This window comes from Lutjanus erythropterus, chromosome 6 (assembly GCF_056507025.1).
Source record: "Lutjanus erythropterus isolate fLutEry1 chromosome 6, fLutEry1.hap2, whole genome shotgun sequence".
Taxonomy (NCBI): domain Eukaryota; kingdom Metazoa; phylum Chordata; class Actinopteri; order Lutjaniformes; family Lutjanidae; genus Lutjanus; species Lutjanus erythropterus.
Genome location: NC_139322.1, coordinates 17,078,521 through 17,105,278, shown reverse-complemented (window position 1 = coordinate 17,105,278; position 26,758 = coordinate 17,078,521). Strand labels below are relative to the sequence as shown.

The 26,758-nt window shown below is 39.4% G+C and overlaps 1 protein-coding gene across 2 annotated transcripts in view; it reads right to left on the bottom strand.

The window, feature by feature from the left end:
* Positions 1-4,271: 4,271 nt before the first annotated feature.
* The window catches only part of slc2a4rg (SLC2A4 regulator), a 44,475-nt gene continuing 21,988 nt past the window's right edge, over positions 4,272-26,758 (bottom strand). Inside the window, exons 3-9 of one of the 2 annotated variants that reach the window (XM_084720915.1) lie at positions 20,349-20,449; positions 18,453-18,691; positions 13,764-13,864; positions 11,568-11,841; positions 10,362-10,502; positions 6,963-7,090; positions 4,272-5,920 (exon numbers count right to left, since the gene is read on the bottom strand). In XM_084720915.1, the coding sequence (XP_084577041.1) occupies positions 5,809-5,920; positions 6,963-7,090; positions 10,362-10,502; positions 11,568-11,841; positions 13,764-13,864; positions 18,453-18,691; positions 20,349-20,449 (1,096 nt within the window). In that variant the 3' untranslated portion in view covers positions 4,272-5,808. The remainder of the gene's footprint in view (positions 5,921-6,962; positions 7,091-10,361; positions 10,503-11,567; positions 11,842-13,763; positions 13,865-18,452; positions 18,692-20,348; positions 20,450-26,758) is intronic. The other variant, XM_084720916.1, reaches the window with a different exon arrangement.

Here is a 26,758-nt window from a genome sequence, read left to right as displayed (position 1 = left end):
CTACGGGTTCACTACAGGCAGTACAAACTAGCCAGCAAATACAACATCAACAAAAAAAAAAGACTTTTATTTTTGTAGGTTTTACATTCAACATGTTTTGTTTTTCTCCCCTTTGCCTCTAAGCTACAATATACATTGAATCTTTACGTGTTATGTTCACTATAGCTTCTCAATCGACTTTAAAAAAAAAAAAGAAAGAAAATATTCTGAGCAACTATACTGTAAAAAAAGTTTACTTTTCATATAACAAGATACAACAACAAAGAAAACAACAACAATATATGAAAAAAAAGCCTCACGTTTCTCTTTATGTTGCATATGTACAAGAAAGCCCTGAAACTGCAAATCCATCTATATCGTCACTGCGTGTCTTGTGTCTGCTTTCCATCAACTCTAAATCTCAAAAAAAAAAAATTCCCTGCACACCCGTTGACAGTCAACTTTGATCTCCACCTCCCATTTTCTAGGTGAAAGTTGTAACTGCTGATCAGTTTTTGCAAAAAAATCACCACTAAAGTTCTCACATCCGAGATCCGTTCATAAGAGCAAGTTTGTACCCACAGTTCTTTCTGGCCGTAATGACCCACTGAGCCGAGCTCTACCTCAGCCTGTTTACACCTGGTATTACCATGTGTCCTGGGTGATCCAATCACAAGTGGACAGCTCTACAGTACAGGTGTGGCTGTACCCAAAACACACTGAAATCATTCAAACATTCAGAGGTGGTCTCATATGGCCACATTTTTTCAGCAGTGTGTATGCAAGGACCACCTTGGTTCATTGTAATGCAAATTAAGTGTTTGGACTCTTTTATCTGCCAGGATAAGAATTTTGGTAGTTGTTTACAAACTTTGTCAACTGCTATCATGACAAATTCTTAATCATTTGTACCTTCTTGTAAATTCAGCAAATGTTAAACATCAAATAAAAAAAAAATTCAAAATAATAACGCATTTTGCAATCATGTTTATTTGCATATAAAGTGGGCAAGTGAAACAGCTATGGCGAATTCTTAATCATTTGTGTCTTCTTGTAAATTTAGCATTAAATGCAATACATTAGGTAGTTTATTTCTATATCCTGCGCAGGCAGGAGAGATGCTCTGCGGTTTGCTGGGATTTTATACCTGAAGTATGCGCAGGACGCACACTTGCTTTCTCTGACTCTGGCATTAATGCGTTTCTTCAAGATTGTGATGTGAAAACATCAGACTTCCACACAGTCTGAAAAGAAAACGTGTGCCAATAGTTAAGAAAATTAGTTACTGTTACTAGTCAGTTGTAAAATCCCAGCTCACCATGGAGCCTCTGTCCTGCTGAACTGCTGACAGCACGGGCACGATATGAGGCTCATGTATGCTGACAGAGGAGTTTAGTGTGGCACTTAACAGCATAAAAAAGAACAAACAGTCAAATCTTCATACTGAATGGCCAAATGGGCACTCAACTGACAAAATAGCCCTGTTTCTTAGCAAAGAGAACGGGGAAATGAAATCAAGATCCACTGTAATGCCAGGTGAGAACTCACATACTTACAGATTCCCACTTATGACTGGATCACCCAGACTGTCTGTTAATACCAGGTATGAACAGGCTGACTGATACAACTTGGGCTTCAAACGTCACGGGCCGTTTTAGTGCAACTAGAAAAAAGATGGAATAGTGGCCAGTAAATACACACACTTCTTAGCTTAACACATGCTAACAGTCCCATTAGCTGCCAGCAGAAGCATTGGCCTCTGACCCTGCTGATGGACACTGAGGATGGAGAGAGACTTCACGGGTTGCATTTGACGCTCAATCAACGACCAAACTAAAAGTGGTATCCAGCACTAATAACAGTCTACACAGTTACTACCTTAGCTCAGTAAAATGTAAATAAGCAGGAACCTGTTTTTATTTAAGTAAAGGAAGCACAAAGATGAGCTTTGTGAATAAAAAGTGTGAGTATTGTGAAGAAAAAAAGAAACTCCAGGTAATAAAACACTGTAAAAGCATCTGTTATCAAGACGATAATGTGTAGCCACTGACTGAGACTGATGTTTTCCCATCACTGAGACACGGCAGGTGCTGCTTTTGGCCCTTGGCACTTCTCCAAGGAAAGGCAAAGTGACTACCTAAGTACCACACTGTACTTCCCAGTACCACACTTCTTCTAAAACAGCCAGCACCACTATGTTTAGTACAATAAATCTGACACAGAGAGCAAGACATTAACTGTCGAGAGCACTTGCTAAGAATGGGGGACCCCAGAGGTACACAACCCCTATCCCTGACACCCCATTTATTCCATCGGGCAGTGACGACATCCCTCCCACCCCCTCGAGAAAAAAAAAATCATCATTTCACTTCAAAATTTGTGTATATAAAATGTCCATGTATAAAAACATGTGTTTGCGCAGTGCAGCGTAGTGCAATTTCATTAGGTCAGTATACCTTTTCCTTTTTTATGTTCTTTTCATTGGCACTTTGTGAAGTTTCTGACCGGAAGAGGCCTGCACAGAGGAGGCCTAGCTTATCTGGGATGCCACTGGAATAAACGACTTACAGGCAGGATCGTTCATTTTCAAAACACAAAGGTGTTTTTTAACGGGAACTGAATAAGGTATTATTAACGACTAATATGGCTAAAATGTGTGCTTAATTATGTCTTTGCCTGCTGACTTCAAGCCACCAATTAACAGTCAAGCATCTGCTTCCCATCTTTCATTGAGAAGTGATAACCGGTCGCCTATAATGTGGTATCAGCCGACAGCAGACAGCACAAGTGACCCTGTGGCGATGGGAGGACAGGCGACAGCACGGGTGTTTCTATGGCGACAGAGGTCTTAAGTTGTACTGTACCTCGGTCAAGGAGTCTGCTTGTATAGGAGAGGAAAGGCACTGTGTGTGTGTGTGTGTGTGTGTGTGTGTGTGTGTGTGAGTGTGTGTGTTCGTAGTACGCTGCTGTGATGATCAGGTCAGGTCAGTGTCAGGAGCGATTAGAGAGCAGAGGACACACAGCAGATATCTACAATCAAAAAGCTGCTGACAAACAGCACAAGCGTGAATCTCTTCAAAATATATATCTACTGTTAGGACTCCGCTTCTGAGAGAAGATCAGATAAAGGGTTAAATGTTTTTTTTGTGTGTGTGCGGAGATTTTCTTATCTGAATCAAGGTACTACGGGTAGAGAGGGTCACATGTCACACAGACTGTGAAGGCCTTTCAGGCAAATTTGTAATTTGAGGGTAGATAAAATAATTAACTCAACTATGGTTTATGGGAAGCAAAATAACAATGAGTATACATTAAAAATGAGGGGAAAAATAAAAAAAGCTCAACTCTTCTGGGGAATCTCTGAATGCGGGGATTACTTCAAAATGTTTTAACTACTGATGTGTAGTTCTGTCTTCTACTTTAATCACTATTATCACCAATACAATGTCATCACAAATCATCATGTCATTAACCTGGTGTGTACAGTCTAAGGCTGGTAACCTTCATAAAATAACTAGATGACTTATTTCACTGTATTTGTCTTTTGTAGGAACATTCCTATGTTGCAGGAGATCTTTTCCAAAAATTTCTTTAAAAAAAGAAAAGAAAAAAAAAAGGCCCGTCTTAATTTAGGGATGCACGATAAATATCGGGGACGATAAATGATCAGCTATAATAATATCTGACTTTACGGATTATGTCAAAGCATTTCATTTGAATTCTTGAGCAAAATGCTCAACAATGCGAAAGTATTTGACTTTTATTTGTGAAGTTTTTTGACTAACCTTACCAAAAAAAGTAAATGAACATTTGAATAGTCAGAACTGTTCTTTGTTGTTGTTTTAATAGTGTTGTCAGTTAGATTTAGTTTGGATACAGAGATATTAAATCATTCATCTTTGCTCACTAGATCTGAATTTTAATCTTATTGGTATCAGTGATGAGAAGAAGATAATTATCAGGTATTGGTACTGGTATTTCTACCTTTTTCTGTTGGCTGGAGAAAAATCCGTATCATGCATCCCTATCTTAAAGGCTAGTAAAGTTACAAGGTTACCGATGTCTTTGCATTTTTCCCTTCTGTTGGATAATAAACACAAAACAACAAAATGGGCTTTAAAATCAAAAGGGTACATTGTCTTAGAATGATCAATGTTGCTGAAAATGTTTTTTGTTTTTTGTTTTTTTTAAAAGGGATACATCAAAAATGACTATTCTACAACCTACATCTAATCTAAATCTTGGAAAAGCAGGCCTGTCATCTACTACTGCAGGCTTATTCTAAAATGTAAAACTCCACTTTGGTTAAAATGCTTTTTTGCTCATACAGTCGGTCACCTACTGTTCACCGCTGTTCTGCTCTGCACTGACTTGGTTTGATTCTCACTCTTCATTTTCAAATGCTAGACCAGAGTGAATGATCTTTCTAAAAGGGATTAAACACAACATGGACTAGAAACTGTAGGAAAAAGTGCTTGGTTCCTATGAAGTTAGGTCTGGTATCTACAAATGTTGTAATGCTGGTTAATGATAGTTATTCCAAAAGGCTAAAGATTTAGTAACCTCTCTATTCAAAACTGTAAGAAATGAATTAGAATGCCTGACTTATAATTATCATCAGGTAGTGATTGTTGGGTTACAATCTCTATGTTATTCAACTACATACATAAATGACATCAGTCGGACTGTAAAGTTAAACTTTCAAAGGGCAGTAAATCATTCATGTTTCAATGTGGTAAACGATCTCTTTAAGAACATCTGCTGTCAAAGGAAAAAAACTGAGCCTTTCTGCCTCAACTCACCTTAATAACAATGACAACCACAAAGCAAGAAATCCTGCTGATTGCACAGTGCAACTGCTAGTTGCTTCAGCAAGTCATTGCTGAAAATAAACTCTATATAAGAAATAGATATCCACTCTCTCAGACATACGCTGTGGTTACAGTGATACTCAAAAAGACAACTTATTTCTTCAAGGTGCATATCTCTAGGGTACAAGTATAGAGAAGAAGAGAGGGAAATATATTTCATATATTGTGTACATCTCTCAAAAATATTTTGGAAAGTCAAGGGGAAACTTTTTGTACCACTTGGTGTGAAGGTTTTGTGCATTTCTGCAAGAAGTGTAGCTGGCTGTGTTGAATTTGTTGAATGAACAGGTAGTAGATACTGAACAATATGTGTTGAACATACAGTCAATATCCAGTAAGGCTGCAGAAGACAGTGATGATTCAGGATTAAGTGAACAGGTTTTTTTTGCCCTTTGAAATCCCTTAAACAGTGACAATGAAAAATAGATATGCTACAGAGGTCTTGACCAAACTAATCTGGTGTTAACCCTTGAACTTCCAAAAAAGAGTCATGATGATCCACCCCATAAACAGCAGATTACATGATGATCCTATAATGAACGACAGAGTATACCAAAAAGCTTATCTGTAGTCTTTAAACATCACCTTGAGTCGGGGCCGTGAAAAATGGCACGTGAAAAACAAAAGACCAAATCATCCAATTTATACGTTTCCTCATTCATCAAACAGAGTGAAAATGTTTCAGTCTTAGAAAAAGTCTCCAAACCTGCATAAGGTTCTTTTTTCATGATGATTTTTTTTTTTATTTGTTTGTTTTTACCCACCAGTTTTATTTTCTCTTTGTATTTGGAAACGGAAAAGAGAGAAGGCGACCCCCCTGCTGGGCTGGAGGAAGCAGCACTGAGAGCTCCATCGTGGGAGAAATCCCCCCCCCCCATCTCCTCAGTGGAAGAGTCCACCTAGCTGTTGCTTCGAGGAAGGAAGAGCTCATCTCACGAACAAGGGGAAGGGGACTGGATTAGTCGTTGAATCTCTGACAGGCTTTTTTCCAGCGACAGGCTGTGCACCACATGTCTCTCTTCTCCATGCCGTACACCTTTCGGCACTTCTTCGCCTCCCCACGGGGTTTCCTTGGTAACAGCAGATGTGACAGCATAAGGACATGCTCACAGACATCCAGACACCCACTTGGGCATAAAAACACACATAAATATATATATGTGGAATGAGCTCGAAGGCACATAATCGTGTACATACAGGGTCAGACGAACATACATACATGTACACATACAAAAAAAAAAAAACACCTGTGTGCTTCCTTAGAACAAGTCAATATAAATAAAATTCAAAACAGGGAAGCCATCTTTGATGAGGTCAATGATTTGATGTAATTGTCGTATTTGTTTTATGTGATCTGATATCTGATGTGATATGATTTAGCATAAAGAGCAACTCAGTGGTTCAATGATGCACAGCGTCCTTATGACTCAATCCTTTCTTTTACATTTCATCAACAATAAACTATTAACTACAACATACTACTAGAAATGTAATAATGTTTGATAATTAGTCTCTTAAAAAATAAAATAAAATGTTGGGAAAATTTATATTGAGAATACATCCAACCTGCACTGCTGTGGGACTGAACTGTTGTTGATTACATACATTTATTAAGTAAAAATATCAGAGACATTTGTTTTATGTGACAAAACCTGCCCAGAACTACATTCAAATATTTGATTTTATGATTTTCATTATCTTTTATGCCCTTTACAATTTCCCTAGAAATTCTAAGAATGCAAAAAGATTCTGTTTATTATCATATAAATAGCAAATCACATGTGAGAACCTGAACCATGTAAATGTTTTGTATTTTTGGTTGAAAAATGGCCTAAATTAAGCAATTGTTTCACCCCTAGACTAGCATTGCAAGAAAAGTTTCTAATTTGCATTTACACTCAAACTACAACCAAAGTCATAAAAGGAAAGCAGCTCATTTCAAGCAACCATGACACGGAGAACAAAGACTGATAAAACAATTAAGAAAGAAAGACAAAGGAAGATAAAATGTTTTTAAACCCACATAATTCTGAATCACTAGAGATAATTGGAGCAAAACCAGTGGCATCACTTAACATTCCTTACTACAATCACATGCATGTTGCTGCATACCTGGTTCCTGGTGTTGATTTAGGTGCCGGCGTTATTAAAGCATGGCTCTTGTTAACAGTGGTGTGTGTGCTGGCTGCTGGCTGCCGCTTTTCACCGATGCTAACTGTCCGGACATGAGTCACAGGCCCCTGCAAAAGTGGAACAGCGTCATAAGTGCTTTGTTCAATATAAATCTGATGCAGTGTGGCCCAACACACAAATATACAAAAAGACAAAACCATAACTCTGTTCTTGTTGGAATAAAGTAAAGAAAGTTATTGTATTATTAGTACAACTTCTACAAGTTGAACAAACTAGTTTGAGTGTCTGGACCAAAAACAGAAAAGCAATTATTAGTAACATACATTGTCTTTTAGCTCCAGTTAATCCACCAAGCTTTCATATGGTGAGCAGTTAACTACTCATATTATACTCATTACAGTCATCATAGCTGTAACTGCATGAACACAAGGGGCCCTATTCTTGTTGTAGTGCAATAACCATTGCAGGCAGTGCTCTGACCCTTTGGTATTTTCCTTACCTTGAAATTTTTCCTTACTTTGGTGCTACACAGAGTGCACAGTACAATAATGGTAGGAGATGCACTAGAAACAGGTTCATTCAAATGAGACAGCATAAATCGAGTTGTTGGTACGCTGGTGGAAAATGTGTCTTAAGACTTTCCACTCAGAATAGATCTCTCAAAACCACATCTGTTTCAGGCGCAACATCAGGTGTCACATAATGGAATAAAAACAAAAAAACAAAAAATGTAATTAAACATTCTCCAAGCAAGAGATGAGTTTATATCAGCATCACAAAAACAAGATTTAATGTGGTAAAAGCAGGAATGTTTGTAAATCAGTCCACATTTATCTGTAAATGAATGAATGTTCCCCAGCTGCTTTATACTGCGTTCAAGATTCTCCTTCATTCCATTATTAAATCCTTTCAGCCATCTGAAGGCAGCAGGACACATATGTCGACTAATCATCACACGCTCTGATCTATATTCACCTTCACCCAGATGTTTTGCACTTTGCGCTGCCGCACATAGATGAACAAAAATAGAAGGTACACTTGGAGACGCCCACACAGTCTTGTGCACCAAAGACATCACTTTGCGCTTGTCATTGTGCGATTACAACAGGGCTCGAGGTTAACAGCACAGATGCAGCATTAACAGTTATGAGTTAAGGATCAGTGTTGTTTGTTTCATTTTTCTCAGTTTCAGTGTAGCTTTAAATACTGTTGAAAATTTTATTCTTCTAGACAAAGAATTCTCCATTACATTTGATTGACAAAGCTGCAATACCACATTATGGAACAGTGATGTACTGTGTAACTTTTGTAAGCCTCCCAGGTCATCAGGACAGAGCTACAAGTTATCTCAATTATACAGATGACATCCAATTTTGCATGGCTACAGCTCCTGATGACTAGAGCCGCATTAACACTCTGCATACTCCGTGTTTGAATGAAAGTACATAAGTTATCTGCAACACAACAGTCCAGATAAAATACCTGAAGCAGGTGTTATCCAATTTTTATGCCTATTATATGGATGTTTTTATCACTGAAAAACTATTACAAGAGTGGTGCAAGAAATCAGTCTGCACCTTCATCATTAGCCGGCTGCACTATCATGATTCAATCCTTTCTGGTCTGCCAAAAAAACCACAGTTCAAGATCAATTCATATAAAATTCATCCGTACATGTTTTATCTACAACCGGGAAAGCTCACATTACGTATGTTTTTTGTGCCCCTGGTTGCAGCGGTTGCTTGTCAGTTTTATTATTGATTTTAAGATCCTTTTATTGGTTTGTAAATCTTTAAACAGTTCTGTGCCTGAGGATGTCTGATGTGCTTTTAAGACACAATATGTGCCCCCTCGATCCCCCAGGTCCTTTGACTGTCTCCTGGCTGTCCCATGAGCCAAAACTGATTTATGGCAATGTTGTCTTCAGCCATTATGGCCTGGGCCTTTGAAACAGCCTATTAGAGGCCCCAAGGGTGTTACAGAGTATATTTTAGACTGTTTACCTATATTTAGGGCTGCATCTAACTAGTATTTTCATTATTAATTAATTTGATGATTATTTTCACGCTCAGTTGTGTAGTCTTTAAAATGGAGGGCTCGGGTAATTTGTCGACATAATCAGCATTATCAATTAAGGAAATATGCCAATTTGCCTAACGTATGTCAGTGCATCACAAAGACGGCTGCGCCCAGTCAAATCTTGGATTCACCTGGACAACAAGTTGAGCCAAGTATTTTATGACTCTCTTTATCACTCTCTACTGTACACGCTCTGCAAATTAGACATGGACTATCACAGCAGTACAACTGCTCCGAACAAACTCTTGAAGTGAAATGTCCAGGGTGCTCCATGATGCAGCAGAAGCAGGAGAAGCAGCAGCAGCAGCAAGACTGCACTGTCCTGTTCACTTTCTATCTGCAAGCAAGCACGACATGTCAGGACTATCAATACATAAGTGTTTTTGTTAGTAGTGGTCATTTAAAATTTATTTTATTATTTTTAAAAGTAACTTCTGCACTGCTGCTGTTAACATTAAAACTTTCTGTTTACTTTATCAGCCCTGTACGTATTAGAAATTTAATTCAAATTTAAAGTTTAAATTTTAGGCCAAGTATTTGACCTAAAACTAATTAATAGTTATGTTAATCAAGTCATAAAAAAAACTTTAGAATAATCGATAAATTAGTCATTAGACCCTCTGTCTAACTCAAATACTAATCGTTAGATTAATCCTTTAAAAAATGTATCATAAGGTGCAGCCCAAATAAAATGAAAAAGGTCATCATAAACCCAAAGTAACGTCTTAAATTGTTACCTTTGTCCAACCAACAGTCCAGTTTACTATCATAAATGCCATAAAATGCAAATCCTTACATTTAAGAAGCTGGAACCAGCAAACATTTGACATTTTTGCTTGAAAAATGACTGGGATGGCTAGTTGATTTAAATAGTTTTGTCTTGATAGACAACTTGATTTACTGTCTAATCATTGTGTCTCTACCTGTATTGATGTTGTAGTTTGATTTCCCTTAATCTAAATATTTTATTTTATTTCTTATATCTATTTAATTGCATATGTTTGACATAAACAGTGACAGGACACATATACAATGCAATATAATGCTGGCAACATATTTAATGTTGCACCTGCAGGAATTTTTGGTTTTGGTGTTCTTATTCTGATTGTTTGTTAACACTTTGAACAGCATCTTTAAATGAATTGTTCTATGTAAAGAAAGCCTGAAGAGGATGGTATTGGGAAGCAGGGAGAGTGAAAGATCAAAGTGCCAGAAAGCTACAAAAAATGGTGACAAGTGGAAACAGCAGGAGAGAGGTTAAGATTAAGATAAAAAGGCGTGAGACAAAGCCTCACTCACCGGGACGCCTTTGAAAATGACAGGAGGGGACTGCCACGACACACTGATGCCATTCCCAGTCCCAATTCCAGGCCCGGTTCCATTACCACTGCCTACCCCAGCCAGCTCAGGACCCACTGGGATACTCATTGGTGCAGTGGCCTGGAACATGGACAACCACCCCGCCATAGCCAGGAGAGGACATGGCAGAAAGGAGGAGGGGACAGGAAAAGTGCGGATAGAAAAGGAGAGGAGGAGAATAGAGAAAAAAAAGATCTTATAAGCACTATGGAAGGCATTTCTTCACTTCTACATCTGAAATGTGCCTCCATATTAACTCTGATCATGCATCAACAACACAACTGCCTACCACAAAATATTGTGTATTATACATAAACACAAAATTTGAGGAGAGCAGAGAGAACATGACGCTAGCAGTATGAGTACAGTGCAATACAGAGAAAATAAAATGTGAGGAGTGGTCATTGTAGTTTCACTGTGTATGCATAATGCAAATCTATTTTTATGTGCGTTTTGTGTTGTCATGGCAACTGAAAGTTCAGTACTACCTCGAACCACTGCGAAGGACTGAATTCAATATTGAATATTTTAAAGATTTATACTTTAACCAAATGTGTTCTTCGAGCTGAAACCATTTAATTTTTTACCTCCAAGGGCATAGACGTGAGGAGCGGACATGAATTTGTAGGTTCAGATGAAGAAAAGGAAGAAGGAGAAGAGGGACGATGAGATGATGAGGGAGGAAGAAGGGACGCGGAAAAAGACAGAGGAGGCATGGATACCCAAAGCTGCTAAAAAGCAGTTCAAATTATGTGTTGCAAGCAGGACTTTAAGCATAATTAAATGTAATGGTTATAAGTTTTCAACTTGAAAAATATTCAGACTTCACTCTTCAAGTGACCTTATGTTAATATTTGCAAGAAAGTTTTTTCTTCCTTTTATCTTGCTGATATACAGTATACTCCCACACTGATGTAGGAGTTAAGTAATTCAAACTGACCTAAGAGCTATTTTTTCCCACATTTGTCTCAAAAAACTGCCTCTGCAGATTCCATATGATAAAAGCCTGAAGCTCTGAGGCTTGGAGACACACCGACTGCTCAGTGATTTGTCTTGTTTTAAGCGACACTGCAGTAGCATCAGTTTGCCAGAAATCAAATGTGTATTTGTGTGTCCAAAGTCTCTCTTAGGGTGTGTGTGAATTACCTGGTAGGCGTGGTCAGTGCGGATGTGGCAGAGTGTGGAGGGAGCTGACTGACTGAGCAGTGTCGGGGTGTGGCTCTGCGAACCGTTCATGTTGATGTGCTCAGAGTGAGGGACATCGGTGAGTGGCGGAGGGAAGACGGGCGGAGGACCAGCCGTGGTGGGCGAGGTGGGTGTGAGGCTGGACAAGCCCTCTGTTAGGGTGTCCATATTGACCTCGATCTCTGAGTAGTAGAAGTCCTCCTCTCCATCGCTGTAGTCTGAGTCGCTGTTTCGGCTGTAGGAAAGGAACAGTTAGAAACTCTCATGGATCTCCTTAAAATAGAGATATTTTTTAACATCAGTTTCAAGTGATAGTCTTAAACTTTGGTCAACAAGCTAATGCTAATAATGCCATAATGCAGATTGTACTTGCTAATTGCTCTTACAACAGCAGCTATATTTATGCACAGTGTACAGAGTTAGCATCTCTCTCTTCAATATATTTGATCATACATTAACACAGGTAGTACAGATGTATTCTGATATTAAGTAAGTCCTTTCATTTGGATGCCAGAAAATGCTTTAAATGCTTCATGTATTTGAAATGATTCTGCTCACTTCTCTCTTCTGCAATTAATGAAAAAGTGATGCTCTGTGGCAGAAAAACTCTTGGGGCTTGCGTAACTATTTTGTTGTTTTTTAGAGTTATGTTGTCACTGATCTCTGTGGTGCAGTCACTTTTATTTACATAATGCATAAATCACAACCTAGTAATAATTTATGTCATAACTATGTTAAGTTTGGACTTAAAACTGGTGCAATAGGCTAAACTGTAAACAAAGATGCACCGACAGTTCAGCACATTTTTTTGGGGGGGGGGGGTTAAACTTTAAACATACAAACAATACTGAGAAGAGGAGAATGATGAACAAATTCTCAAAACATGTACATACATTTTAAAATAGTGACTTGGGATCACAGTAGTCATGAAAGACGTCAATGTGTTTGCCTATGATATTACATTTCACTTGAGTGCCACTGTCAGAGTTCAGGAAGTATTTACACTTCCCAGCAGCAGGGGGCAGTAAAAGCCAGTGTGCTGCAGAGCTCCTCAAACATTGACTGTTGCAACTGGTGGTGAAATGACAGTAAATGCAAGGACAGGTTTTGAGGATGCCACCTTCCTCAAAAACTTAATGAGTTTAAAGTAATGCATAGACAGTAAGACTGTCTTTTTCTCACTGCTTTTAGTAATGGGCAGCCACAAAATAATTATGATTACAATCCCTTTCAAAGCAGCATCATCTATGCAAACTCAATTTGTTTACTGCTTTATAATTCACAGGGTGACAATGACAAATTTATAGTTTCATTTCTAAAGTGTAACTACTGCATGAGGTAAAATTAGCAAATGTAAACAAGTGCTGTAGTGTTAAATCCTCACAATGTGATGCATTTTTGAGTCAAGCATTCTTCATTCTTCTTTATTGGACAGTAGAAGCACATGGCTAATGCCTGAAGAAGCTGTACATCATAAGCTTTAATCAGATTGTCAGACACAAAGACAGGTAGCTGGACAGCATCCAAGCTGTGACAAGTCAGATGTGTGTCACTATTCTTGTCTGACCACATTATTTAATCACAATGTTTACACTACTACCCTGAAGCTGCAGGGAAAGAATTACTTAAGTGACACCTACACAGTGAATGCATTTAAGTGAGAACACAGCCTGCAGTTCTATAAAACACGTCACCAGTATGACTGTCAACATTTACATAACTGATTCTGAATTAAAAAAAACACATAAATATGGAAAATAAAGCAAACTTTTAAACAATGTCAGTGTCACGATGAAGATCATCACTGTGAGTCATACAGATGATCATACTGCCTGGTGGCGGTGCGTGTGTGGGTGTGTGTGTGTGTGTTGTGGTTCAGCTAAGACAAAAACTGTCACTCGGTGCATAATACACACTGCTAAGCAGCATGAGACTTTTATTTAAGGAAACACAAGGGAGCGAACCTAAAATACTCTGATTTCAATACCACTTTTCAAATATTTTACTGCACATCTACAAGAGATGTGCAGAATACACAGCTAATAGTTCACTGAAAATCCCTGTTAATGGGACTGCTGAGACCCAGGAGACAATAAGCACTGAGCATTGTGTGTGTGTGTGTGTGTGTTTGGTTTTCTGCGATGACTAGCAACTCACCCCAGGTGGACGGTGCGGATGTGTCGCTGGATCCCTGAGGAGGTGCTGAGGACCTTTTCACAGTTCTTCCACAAGCACTTGAACATCACCTTCATGGAGTTCTGAAAGAGACGTTCGCAACAGAACGGACACGAGTCAGAGAACAGCTGATTTGGACAACCACAGAAACCATAACCACAGAAACAGTCTGAAGGGGTGATATGATATAACGTTTGATATTTGTGCATTTCTACCATTACATCTATCTTTATTTACTTTATCATTTATCTAAAGCACTTGGGTTGTGAATAATTTTCTTAACGAGGGAAAAATACCAGCTGTCAGCCATGGCAGATACAGTGACTATGTCTATGTGCACACATATTTCCCATCATTATTTTGAATATGACAATATTCTGAATTTGATACAGGTTATGTAAACAGCACAATCTATTAGGATGTTCTGAATGTAGCACTTTCTGGTTAAGGCATGTGGGATACACCCATATTATTCAGTGTCAGTGGAAAACTTTGTAAAATATACTATTTGGCTCTAGCTGTTCTACTTTTCCATAATCGGAGTATTAACAGCTGTATGTAAATGGGAATATTGGTAGAATACTGCTTTTCATTGGCCATGCAAAAAGCTTAGTATTATTATGCATATTAATGTTAAACATCATAAAAACTGAACGTATTATCTTGAAAACACTGATGTGTGGATGGCATTGGTAGCCTCAATAGAAAAGCCTTCGTGGGGGATCGAGTGCCACTCTACAAGGGGCCAAACACTACACCTCATTAGAGAGCCATTAGAGCACCAAGCCTATAAAAATAGAAACCTGATATGTGACAAGTTCAGACACATACAGAGTAAAAGAGATAGAGACAAGGAGATAAAAAAGACAGGAATAGAGAGGGAATAATGAAACAATACCTTTCTGTCTACCTCACAGTTCTTTCATGTTCGCTGACAGATTGATGAGCAGAATAAATACACTATTCTTTTTTTTTTTTCCATCTATCTTGTTGGAAGTAGTTTAGTGTTAGCGTGCCGCCTGGGGATGCCCTTAACCTTTTTTCACTTCACCCCTCCCAACCATAAACTTATTTTTGTTATTTTTAGGGAGGACAGGGGTGTTTAGGAGGAGACAGCAAGTCAGTAATATTTGCCGCCGAGTAGTGGAAACCTGAAGATTAATTTGAGATGCAGCTCAGCACTTTATGTCAAGTTTTTCTAGTCATAAATTTGTAATTAATATTGTATTTTCTTTGGGCGCCTGTTCACATTTTTGAAAGTTTTGAATGTATAAGGGCTTAGAGCATTATGATTAAACTATATGATGGCCATTCCCATGCTCTACTATGTCTTAGAAATTGTTGCATATGTTTTTGGATTAATATAATTTATTACACAGACTTGGTGCCCTTTTTAACTCTTTTTTTACCACTTAAAGATTGATACAAAAATCCCTTGAAGACCGTGAGGAACACTATAGAACATGTCATGTTGTGATATGATATCAAAAACTTAAACATACAAAAAACATACAAGTACCATCACTTCCCCAAGTTCACAAGCACACCTGTGAAAACCACACTGACCTCTTTTTAACCTCTGCCCATCAAAAGAAGCTTTTGTAAATGCCCGTCCTATCTGATCCTCCTCAAATCTGATTCTACATTAGACCTGCGATAAGTCCCCCTCGCTTCATAAGCAAGCCATGAGGAGATGGATAGATGGAGTGGGTGTTTTTATTTCAATTCATTTTCTCTTCGGCATATCAGGGACTGGCAGCTGTCCCATGAGCAGGCAGGGGCCTGTATCACTGCTAATGAAAGTCGGTGGGTGTGTACTCTCATTACCTTTCAACAGCCTCTGGAGAAAGAAGGGAAAGAAAAGAAGGGAGGGAGGGAGCAGGAACGACAGAGCTGAGGGAGAGAAGTGAGAGTAGAAGAGATTTTTATCAATGGTTGTGTTAACTCTCTCCTGCACTGCTATTCCTGTTAACTATTTCTCATTGACTGTCGCTGCCTTTCACTCTAATCGACAACAACAAACCATTAAACTGCTTAAGCAGAGCCGGTTATGTGCACGTTCCCTACTATGCTGTCTAAAACAACCCTCCTAATAATAATGACACAGCAAAGCGAGTCTTTAATCCTACAAACAATCACAAATCACTTAATTCCCTAAGCGTTTTTCTTGCATCTTAACACTGTTACAGTAAGACCGGTGATTGCCATGTTTAATAATCCTCTTAACACACTGCCCGCTCAAAATCAAACAGCCAACAATCCGAGGGGCAGCTGCTCATAGAAGGTTTAGACCTCTGAGGTTGGTGTCAGCTATATTGCAACACAAAACTAGCCAGCAGGTTGGCTCATATTTTAGCCCTCTGCCACACAGCTTGTGTGTCTATATTCCTCCCAGCGTCAGCCCACTTAATTTCCTGTCTGCTTATCTATGGTATGGCATGGCTCTCTGGCAGCCTCGTCCTTGTAGTCTTTCTGATTTTATATATTCAGCAGCTCAATAGTCTTCACTGCTGCCCCACTCCAGGGAGGTTGAACTGCGAACACCCACATATTGTACAGTATATGAGCTCTCCTCTGTCACTGTATGGCCGGAGGAAATATTAAGATTCATTCCTCCTCACCTCCTTTACACTCTCTGAGTCTGACTGTCCTCGTTTTCATGCATCCCTTGAACCTTTTGTTACTTCCTGTGGTTCATCCATCCCTGCTCCTTCATTCTGACTAAACCTTCCCACCTCTCCCCCTGAAAATGCAAAGCTTCTTGAAAGTGAAAACGCTTTGACATTCTGGACTGTTTCTATAAAAAAAAGAGAGGGAGAGAAGTGAAAGAGAGAACATAATCCATCATCCACACATGCAGAAAGCGACAGACCTTGTGTGTCAGAGGGTTTTAAACTGCATGGTGCTTAAATCTTCTCTGTGTTTCTAGTGGGTTCTCAAAGGAGTCTCCCTGCTACTACTTTATGGAAATAACAAAAGCACATCAGAGTTGTTTCTCTTCAACTGTGCCTATGAAGTATTACTCAGCATGAGCTAATTTTTGGTTTAAGTTAAACGTGAAAATGACAACATCTCTAGCTGCTGTGATAACCACAAGCAACTTGGTGACTCAAGAAACTGTCATGACTGTTGCTGTATTGTAGATGTCAACTTATTTTTAATCTTGCTTGTTAAATCTGTTATCTTCATGATGTATAGTTAGTCCTATTAGACATGTGCTAAATATAATCTGAATAATAAGCAGATGCGTTTTCTGATCTGCTTCTTTGCTTTGTCATCAAACCATAAACACTTCCTTAAGCACTTCTGCAGACATTTCACCAGGGCTGGAATGGAGTCATTTTTAGGGCCAAGGCCACTTAAGCCTTTAATATATACAAATCTATTGGGGCATCACAGCCAAAATGTAGGGCATCAAGTCTACAACAAATGTTGCAGTAACAATACGTCATTATTATACTGTACGAAGACAAAATTACAATTACTTGATAATTAGCCTGATCAACCACTGTAAGTAATATTGTGATTATTTCAACTTACACTGTGAATGCAATATGCCATATGATTAGAGGGAATGATCTTTTTGCCTCACAATTCTCATTTTCACAGAAAAAAATTGAAAACATGTTTTCTTACATCTGGAGAACAAGATTTGTAGTCCAGAGCATCTCTGCAGCATTCCTTTATCAAAAAATTGCAGATGTTTATTGATTTGAATATTGCAGTTGCCCATTTTTTTTCATCACACTGGTGGAAATGGGCTCTCACAGGAATTAAACCAAAGTTTTTTGTGCACACCAAGTTAAGTATCACACCAAACTCCCTTTAAAAAAGGTGGCATATTAAAAATTCCACAAAAACAAACAAATCTCGCAACAAATATAAAAGCAAAAACTAATGTGGTAAATCAAACCAAACAAAATCTAAAGGAACATAAATATGATATTGAAGGGTGTGACATTGATCCAATTTCAAATATTGCTAGTGTTAACCTAGAAATATACTTAAAGCTACAATAGGCAATGTTATTTCATTAGCCTAAAATTTTGATTATTACATGTCACTAAAACTATGCAAATGAAGGGTTCCTTATAAAAAATGTGTCTATAAGCACCCACTACTTTGTATTTTTTTTTTTTTAATTGAACCCAGTCTGAATCAAACAACCAGTCACAGTTAGTCAGCACATGACCACTAAATCATAGCAACTCTGCACTTTCAAGGATCATCCAGGCTTCTGTACGTCTCGTTGTCAGACATAACTAGCAGAGTGGAACAGGCGTTAGTTTGCTAGTTAGTTACAAAGGTTGACAACTTCAGGGCCAGCAAAATTCCAGTGCATGTTTGGTGCATCATTTGGTGGGAAGAGCTTAGCGGAGTGATACAAGGCAGAAGGTTTTGCATTGTGTATGATCATATTGCCTCCTGTAACTTTAACACACTAAGGAAAATGCCACAGCTATCACACTGCTTTGTGCTTAATGGCAAGTTTTGATAAGTAAATTTTGACTTTTCACCTCCTCTTTCTGAATTTGATTATGTTTTCGTAGCATTTTACATTATAATAAAAATGATAAACATACCCTATACATATATAGGTATGAGATTTGACATTAAACGTGTATTTCTTTATTCTGCTTTGTGCAGACAGACATGAACATACGCTTTTACCTTTCGCTTCCGAGGTATGGGGTCCTCAAACATGAAGTGCGTGCTCTCCGTGACATCCTCACTGGCATCATCGCCCTGGGATGAGAGCAGGAAGTTCTTGTTGTTATCGTTGGAAAGAGGAGGGGACGGTGTGGAGGGCACTGATTGGTCACTGGCATCCCAGCTCCAGTTGCCACTGGTCGAACTGCTGTAGCTGGCTGATAGCACCTCTTTCCAAGCCCTGCTGGCTGGCTCTGGGACTGCAGTTTAAAGAAGACGCACAGTTAACTTCAGATCAGTGGCAATAGATGGTTAAAAAGAAGATGTTTCATACTTGAACACAGGAAAATATAAGTTTATTTACTGACATAAAACCAGTGTTGGGACAGTATGCAAAACCACTCTGACCCAATGGAAATGAAAATGTAAAATCTCTTAAAAGCCCTAAACCATGACAGTGCCGGTTGATGCATAAATTCTAATATCTTTTAATATGTTATATATAGTAGATACTTTACTGCGCGAACATTTTTCATTTAGCTATACTGAAGCATGATCGCTAAGCCAAACACAGCTTTACACAATGTATACTATATTATTTCTCTGAGTCTTGGCCCACAAACCTCTCTATACACTCTGGCCTTTTGACCAATCCAATAATATTTCATCTATAAGAAGACAATCATAATCGCACCGGCTTGATCTGAATTTCTCTAGGGCAAAACATGGTAATAAACTAAACCTAAACCCCAACACAGAGCAAAACTTAATATCATGTATGTTGGGGATTAACTTAAGTATTTCCAATAGCAATAAAAGGAGCTGAATCCCAGTTCATATGAATATGTAACATAGATCAATTTGTGTATAAGTATTACTGTATTGTATTACTAAAGCCCAGGGGTGGACCTTTAAGAGAAACAAATCACAGCATGGCCAGTCCTGTTTCAACTCCTTAAATGATACAATAAGGGGAAATAGTGTACTTTCACAAAAATTGACTTTTAATGTCAAGCTACGTACTGTAAATCTCACAAAGTGATAGATGATTTTAATATTGAAGCTAGCATTATAAGAAGTGTCAGGGGAATTGTGGAGTGAGTGGTGTTGGGAGTTGGGATACATAATGGAGAATTTTTTCCCAAACTCCTAACTGGAATGCATTCACAGACACTTTTATGAGGCTTGACCAAACTGTGATAAATCAAAGATATCAACCAACATCCTCTCTTTGCAACACTTAAGCTTAGGTCTGCCCAAACCCACGGCATCCTCTGATGAGATCTAATGATTGCTGAATTCTACAATAAAAACTTACACTGATAAAGATTTATTTCTACTTTGCCCAGTTGTTACGGCAGTGTAGAACAGGGTGATATGGGATATGAACTGCTACATGCTGCTTTACTGAGAGAAAAAACAGTAGCCTCAGTTTAATGCTGAGCTTTAAAAAAAAAAAAAAAAAAAAAGCCAACAGGACTTTGACCGTCTGGCAGGGTTGGCATGGTGATGGCAACCGCACTAATACTGGAAACAGCAAAATGAGCTGTGGTGATAGAGTCAAGGCTGAACAGTTGGCAGTAAGGGCCAGGCTTGGGCAAGCAATGCATGTGTACAAAGATAAGTGAGTGGATAGTGCTAATAATACTGCCTTCCTTTAGTTAAACACAGATTAATACATAAACAACCCAACAGATCAGTCTGTGTCAGAGTAAACCAACATCGCATGATTTATGATGAGTTTTTCTTCCCACTGTCCCTGGCTTCACCTCACTGAGAGTGACTAACCCTCAGCGTGACTTGAAGTGACTGACCTCGATTTGTTTAAACAGTGGGTGAGTCAGTATTTGATAGAGCGGTTTCCACTGCAGGTTCATTCAAGGTAAAATGCAGCTCATGCTGAGGCAGCAGTCTTACCTGTGGGTGCAGAGGAAGGGTAGAGCACCAAAGGGGATGTGGACAGTGAGGTCAGGACGGTGGCAGCCATCACCTCCTTATCAGCATGACCTGAGGGCTTCCTGTAAAACACAGTCAGGTGTATTTATTATCACCGGCGCTCTTGTGACTACTTCACCTGTAACCCAGGGTATGTTTGAGCAATATATCTAAGTATCATGGTTATGTTCAGGTTTCCTTCAGGTGTGCTGGTTGTGTTTTGAGCATGTAAACATAATATTCTGTTTTCAGAAAACTGAAGAAGGACTTATCCCTGTTTTGAGAAACCTACACATGCTACCTGGAGAACACCAGAATACTCTGTGACATGTAAACACCTTATTCTGGTTTCTGAACATTCTTTGTTAGCAAAGAACTGAGTGGTTGAGGTGGTGAGAGTTTTAGATACAACTGAACACAGATGCAAAGCTGCAGCGATGAACTGATTATGAATCGATTATCAAATTCATTGCCAACTATTCTCATAATGAATTCATCTTTTTTATTTAAGAAAAAATGGTCAAATTTTGACTTTGAATTTTAAACGTGAATATTTGCTGGTTTCTTTACTTTTGAATATCCTTGGGTTATGGGTGAGACGACATTTGAGCACATCAATTATGACTTTGGGAAGCAATGATCTAAATTTTTCACCAATTTCTGACATTTTACATACATATACCTACATAGATGATTATAAACCTGGATACTGTTCTGATCGTGTATGCAGGAACATGAATATCATGTTCTGAATAAGATCAAAAACAGGACAATGCTCAAAACAAGGGCACAGGTAAACAGTCAATATTGTAGGTATGACTATGGGTGCTTTCATTAAATGTTAATGAAATGTGATTTTTGATGAATAATTGTCAGTATTGTGGATATGAAAACTAAGTGGGTTAAGGCAAATAACAGAACAGCCAGAAAAGGACAGAAAAATATCCAAAATGTAAGACAATATCTAGTCTCATATCACTATCTACTTCAGTCATACTCTATAAAAAAAAGAGCTTTGACTGAGTAATGGAAAATTATTTTAGAAAAAAAGCCCTGCCTTGTCCCCAGAGAAAACTACAAATCTCTGTAGCCCCCAAAAATATCAGCAGTCATGTTTGAAAAAAATTGGATGATGCAGCAAACAAATCTGACAAAACAAGTAGCTGGAGCACAGAGACCCATCATGGTACAGTAAATCTGTTTGTGTGCGTACTTGGGTTTATTGCATGCGTGTGCGCATGAGGATGTAATAGAGTGTGTCTAGAGTGAAGGGTTTTGTGGTGTTTCTGCACAGCTTGTGCAACCTCGCTCAGAGACAGGGAGAGAGATGCCTGTTCCTCCCTTCCTGCTCTGTACACCCCATGCTGAGCGGTCGTCCACCCTCAGCTTAAACCTTATTTATACTGCCCACTTGAACACACACAGCACATATTCACACAAGTATACACATGCACACTGATCCCAAAGAGCATGCTTTGGCATCCAGTACTCTAATAAAAATGTGACCGAGCACAACAGTCATTTTCATCATCCCGCAATGAAGCTCAAATGTCTCTGCTTCACACAGACTTATTTTCTAAATTGATTCTATCTTGCACTCTTCACCTCTGTTCTCACTGTCCTTGAAAGCGAATGCAGGGAAAATTATTTAAGCCAGGGCCAAGAACTCACCCACACACTTGTGCACACACACATAAACAGATTCAAATTCTCATGTAAAATCCCATTAAAATGCAAGCTGTAAAAGGCAATACAACGAGGTGAATATCTTTCCAATATGTGTTGCTATGTAAATGCAAAATCCAAATGCTGTAAAAACACACATTAACACAGATGCATGAACACAAAACAGACACACACATACACAAAAAGAGACAGAGGCAGAGATACACATGGTCTGCAGCTTTAAGAGGTCCTTGTCCCGCCCCCAGACTTCTCCACTACACAACCAGAGTAAACTGGTTTGAGGCGTTCTCTCAGCCAAGCCCTAAGCCCTGGCAGAGATCCACTTTGAGTCTCAGTGCACACTGCACACACACACTCAGCACAAAAAAACTTCACTTTGGAGTCCACAAACACGTACAAGAGTACACTGTAAATCAGCAAGCATACGTGCACCTGCTCACACACACAGAGACAAGCGGTCATAGAAGTGGCAATAAGACTTTCATAGAGACAGAAAAAGTTCGAAAAGTGTCTCTGCTCCCACACTGATGAGAATGTGTTGGATGAGGAGCAAACAGATCACAGGGGAATGTACCAGATACGAAGGAATCTCAAAGACACAGTCTGAAGGCTACACAGCGATGTTCACACAAAAGATGCTGGTTTTAACTTTTAAAATGTGTATCTGTGCATGTGTGTGAACGTTTGTTTGTTCTGAATACAATGCTGGCAGTTGGCAAAACATTTGACTATAATTATGAAATACCAACATGGAGAGAATCACAGTATGCAAAGAATAATATCCACACCGCAGCTAAAACATGAGACATAGCCAGAGGAGAGGTGGGTAACACACACACCACACACACACACACACACACACACACACACACACACACACACACACACACACACACACACACACACACACACACACACACACACAGTCTGGACGAGAGATAAAGAGATAACAAGATTAGCCGTGTCCTGTTTCAGTCATTAGCCTTGTTTTCAGCACTAAACAGGGCCAACCAGGGACACACTTTTGATTTATGAGCTGCTGTCTCTTTCTTAATAACATTTCTGTACTGTTTTCCTCATTTTGCTGCTATCATGGACAACATGTTGTCCGCTCCACTGCGAGAGTTACAGAACTGCAGCTTTCAATCCTGCAAAAATGTGAGTTTGGAGTCCTGGTAAAGTCCCGTTTGGCCTGCATATGGTGTGGAAAAGTGGTATACTAATAGCATACCACTGACAGTCATGCATGTCTGTTTTTTTTGGTGTGTGTGTTTGAGTGTGTGTTAGTGAAACAGACTAAGAAAAAAAAACACAAACGGGAAGGACAGCCTATTACAGTAGTTGATTCCAGAGGTAATTCAAACTTTGACATTTCTCTCTCCACGTCACACTCACACACAAAGAGGCACACACACACACACACACACACACACACACACACACACACACACACACAGAAGGAATACCAACACACACCAGACCCCATTAATACCCACCCCCCTCAACCCACTCTGATTTCCTGACATTGAGCTTTTTCCTTCCTCTGCTTCCCGGCAGAATCATGACACTCCACCGCAGTTTCATTACATCTGGTGCGAGTGTTTGTGTGTAGTCTGTGTGTTTGCATTTGTTGGGCAATAAACAACACTAATGGCGTGTTTTGGACACACCTTCTCAGAGGGCCAACTGTCCACTGACTCTTATTCATGCTGACAGCAGAGAAGCCAATCTACTGTTGCTATCAGACTGACTTTGATACCAATGTTTACAAGTTAGCAGCAGATGGCTGCCACATTCGGCTATCATAAAACCAGCTCGTACTGATAACAGCTCTGCCATGCCTGTTCATCTCTGACTCTGATGAAAACATCAGTGCCTGCAGATACTCAAAAATAGACAATAAAGCAGCGTATGCTTTAGGGCCAGGCTATCATGTCATTCTCAGATGTAACTGCCAAAGTGGACAGTATTGATCAAATAAGGATCAGGATTTTGTTACTACATTGCCTATTTCTCACTTAAAATGCTTTAGAAATGTAATTTAGTGTATGGTTTTGCTGTAATTTGAGAAACATTGCAACCAGAACGATCTATATCATTATCTTCAAGATACAGACAGATACACCTTTATTTTGAAATTCCCAAAGCATGTCTGTGTCACAAATGCCTGGACAAGTTCAGTCAATCATTGCCCAAAGAATCAATATAATGGGTAGGTTTTGGGACAAAAAAAATATGGTTACAGTTAGGGAAAGATCATGGTTTGAGTTAAAATATTCACTCTTACAAGATCTTTTACAGGTCTGGGGTTCCCCCCTAGACACAACCACATGGCTGCAATTGTGTTTCTGGTTTCTAATGGAGCCTCTCGAAACTCAGATCAAACTTTAAAAATGGCCAGTTACTAAATTGCCTATTTCTCACTTAAAATGTTTTCAGAAACGTTTTAGTGACTGTTAAGTTGTAATAGAAAGAAAGATTGCCAAGAGACAGGCCACTATTATTTCCTTCTGAACAGATGAGCCAGTACTGTGCATGTTCTAGTTGCAAAGACAAGATGGCAACTCCCATTATACCAAATTCAATGTTTCAGTAGTCTACAAACCAATGGGTGACATCACAGTGGCTCTATTCACTAATATACTGTCTATGGGAAGGAGTGGAGGGTGGGTTAAAGAGCGACTGCACTGAAGCAACAGTTAATCTGTCTGAATCTTCTTGGGAGACGCTTTATTTTGGAGCAAGTTAAATTGCCTTTATTTGGTGCCTAGAAAAGGCTGATTGGAGAGCAGAGATTGCTGTTGTTTACAAGAACCTTTTAGTCCAACCATCATACATTTATGGAATGGAGTAAATTTAATGACGACATGATAAACATAACAATCCTCCCCTGCACATGTAGATGAACATGTGTAGGCACATTTACGCAGCTGAGGTATTTAACATAATGTAGTGACACTATTTGTACTTTGTCATTGACAGGGCTCATTAAACTGATCGCTCAAACATGGGTTTTATGAGGCAGGTACTGCACCTCAATGGGGAAAGACTTAACTGTATCTGCACATATGAGTGTGTGTAGTACGTGCATTTGTGGAAGCCTCTGGTTGGAGTGTTTGGCACACTTAAGTACATGCACAAACAAAACCATACACTCACTCTCACACCCACACACATAAACGCACACACACATTCATCATACCCTCTTACCCTCCTTCCTCCCTCAACTGTTATTGGCCTTGGCTGGGCCAAGAACCATCCCTTCTGGCAGCGGCACAACACATGGGCCGGCTAAAGTCAACAGGCCAGGCTCAGGCACATACAGAGAGAGAGACTACCGCTCGGAGCCAAGACACAAGTAGCAACAACAAGCCCTGAGTGCAGCAAGGGGGAGAGAAATGTGTATACAAGCATGTGTGTATCTATGTACTGTGTGCAATGGGTGAAGCTTTGTAAATAGGATCATCCCATCCAAGGTGCAATAAGTTATAATTAGTCCAGGCTCAGACTATTTTTGTGGGATGATTTTCAAGATTAAATTTTTATTAGTTGGACACACTTGGAAGAAAACTCCCAACACAAAAGATTTCCACTCCAGGTCCTGAGAGGATACGTGTTGGACTTTGATACTGCAAATGGTGATGTGATGCTGCTGTGTTGCCGTTTGGCAGCCCCCACCCACCAACCCCATCCAGTACTATAGTGAGCTCTCTGCTGTTGTCGGGGAGATGACTGGGCCTTCCCTCTATATTTAACACAGCACCTCTACTCCAGTTACCAGCCCAGTAGAAATCCCCAGGATCTTCCTGGTTTATGGCGCATTTTGCTCCCGGTACAAGCCCATGGAAGATCCAGGCCAATGGCCACAAACACACACGGCCACAAACACACACAGCAACAAATCTGGACATAAACAGCTTAAAACACAGCTATTATCAGTACGGTACTGAACTGAACTTCCTGGGGAGTATTTTTCATCTCAGTTTTTCTGCCTAACCTAATCTAATCACCACCCCTCCCTGCACGTTTATCCCACCTGTTTGGCTCAGCCAGTTTACCAGAACATGCCTCCAACCCCCAGCACAGCCCCCCTACAGAATTTGCTGTATGTGAAGGAGCAAACGATTAAGTTTTTGCAGAAACCCTCCAAGTCTACACGTACAGAGGATAAGTGTTTCATTCAAGACCAATATCACTTTAAACAATGTACAACACAAATACAAAGTACATTTGAGCCACCCCTAATAGTTCACTAAACCATTAGTGGGCGAGAAGAGTCTTAGTCAACCAAGTTTTCGTTTATTCATTTATCACAAAAAACAAACAGACAAAAAACTGTGTCTTGCTTCTGGGCAATGAAAGTATAGACAGGGGATTGTTACAACATGGACCTTCTCTCGTAACACTTAAGTCACAAGTGCACTGCTGCTAACTGTGTGGTAGCTGTTCTTAGTTAATAAGCTCAGTTAGTGGTATTAGACTAGGAAACATCCATTGTGGGCATTCTAGACAATGCTTATGATTTCACCAGACATGCTGCAGCACATCCCAGAAGTGGGTTTCCGCTTTGCTCAACTTCAAATAGGTGCGAAGTCTAATTTTGACAAATGCTGCACCAAACTGCACAGAGCAGACTGAGTAGACGAAAGTCAGACACAGGAACAGCAGACAATCCAGTCAATTTTTAAAATAAAAGACTCTGTGCA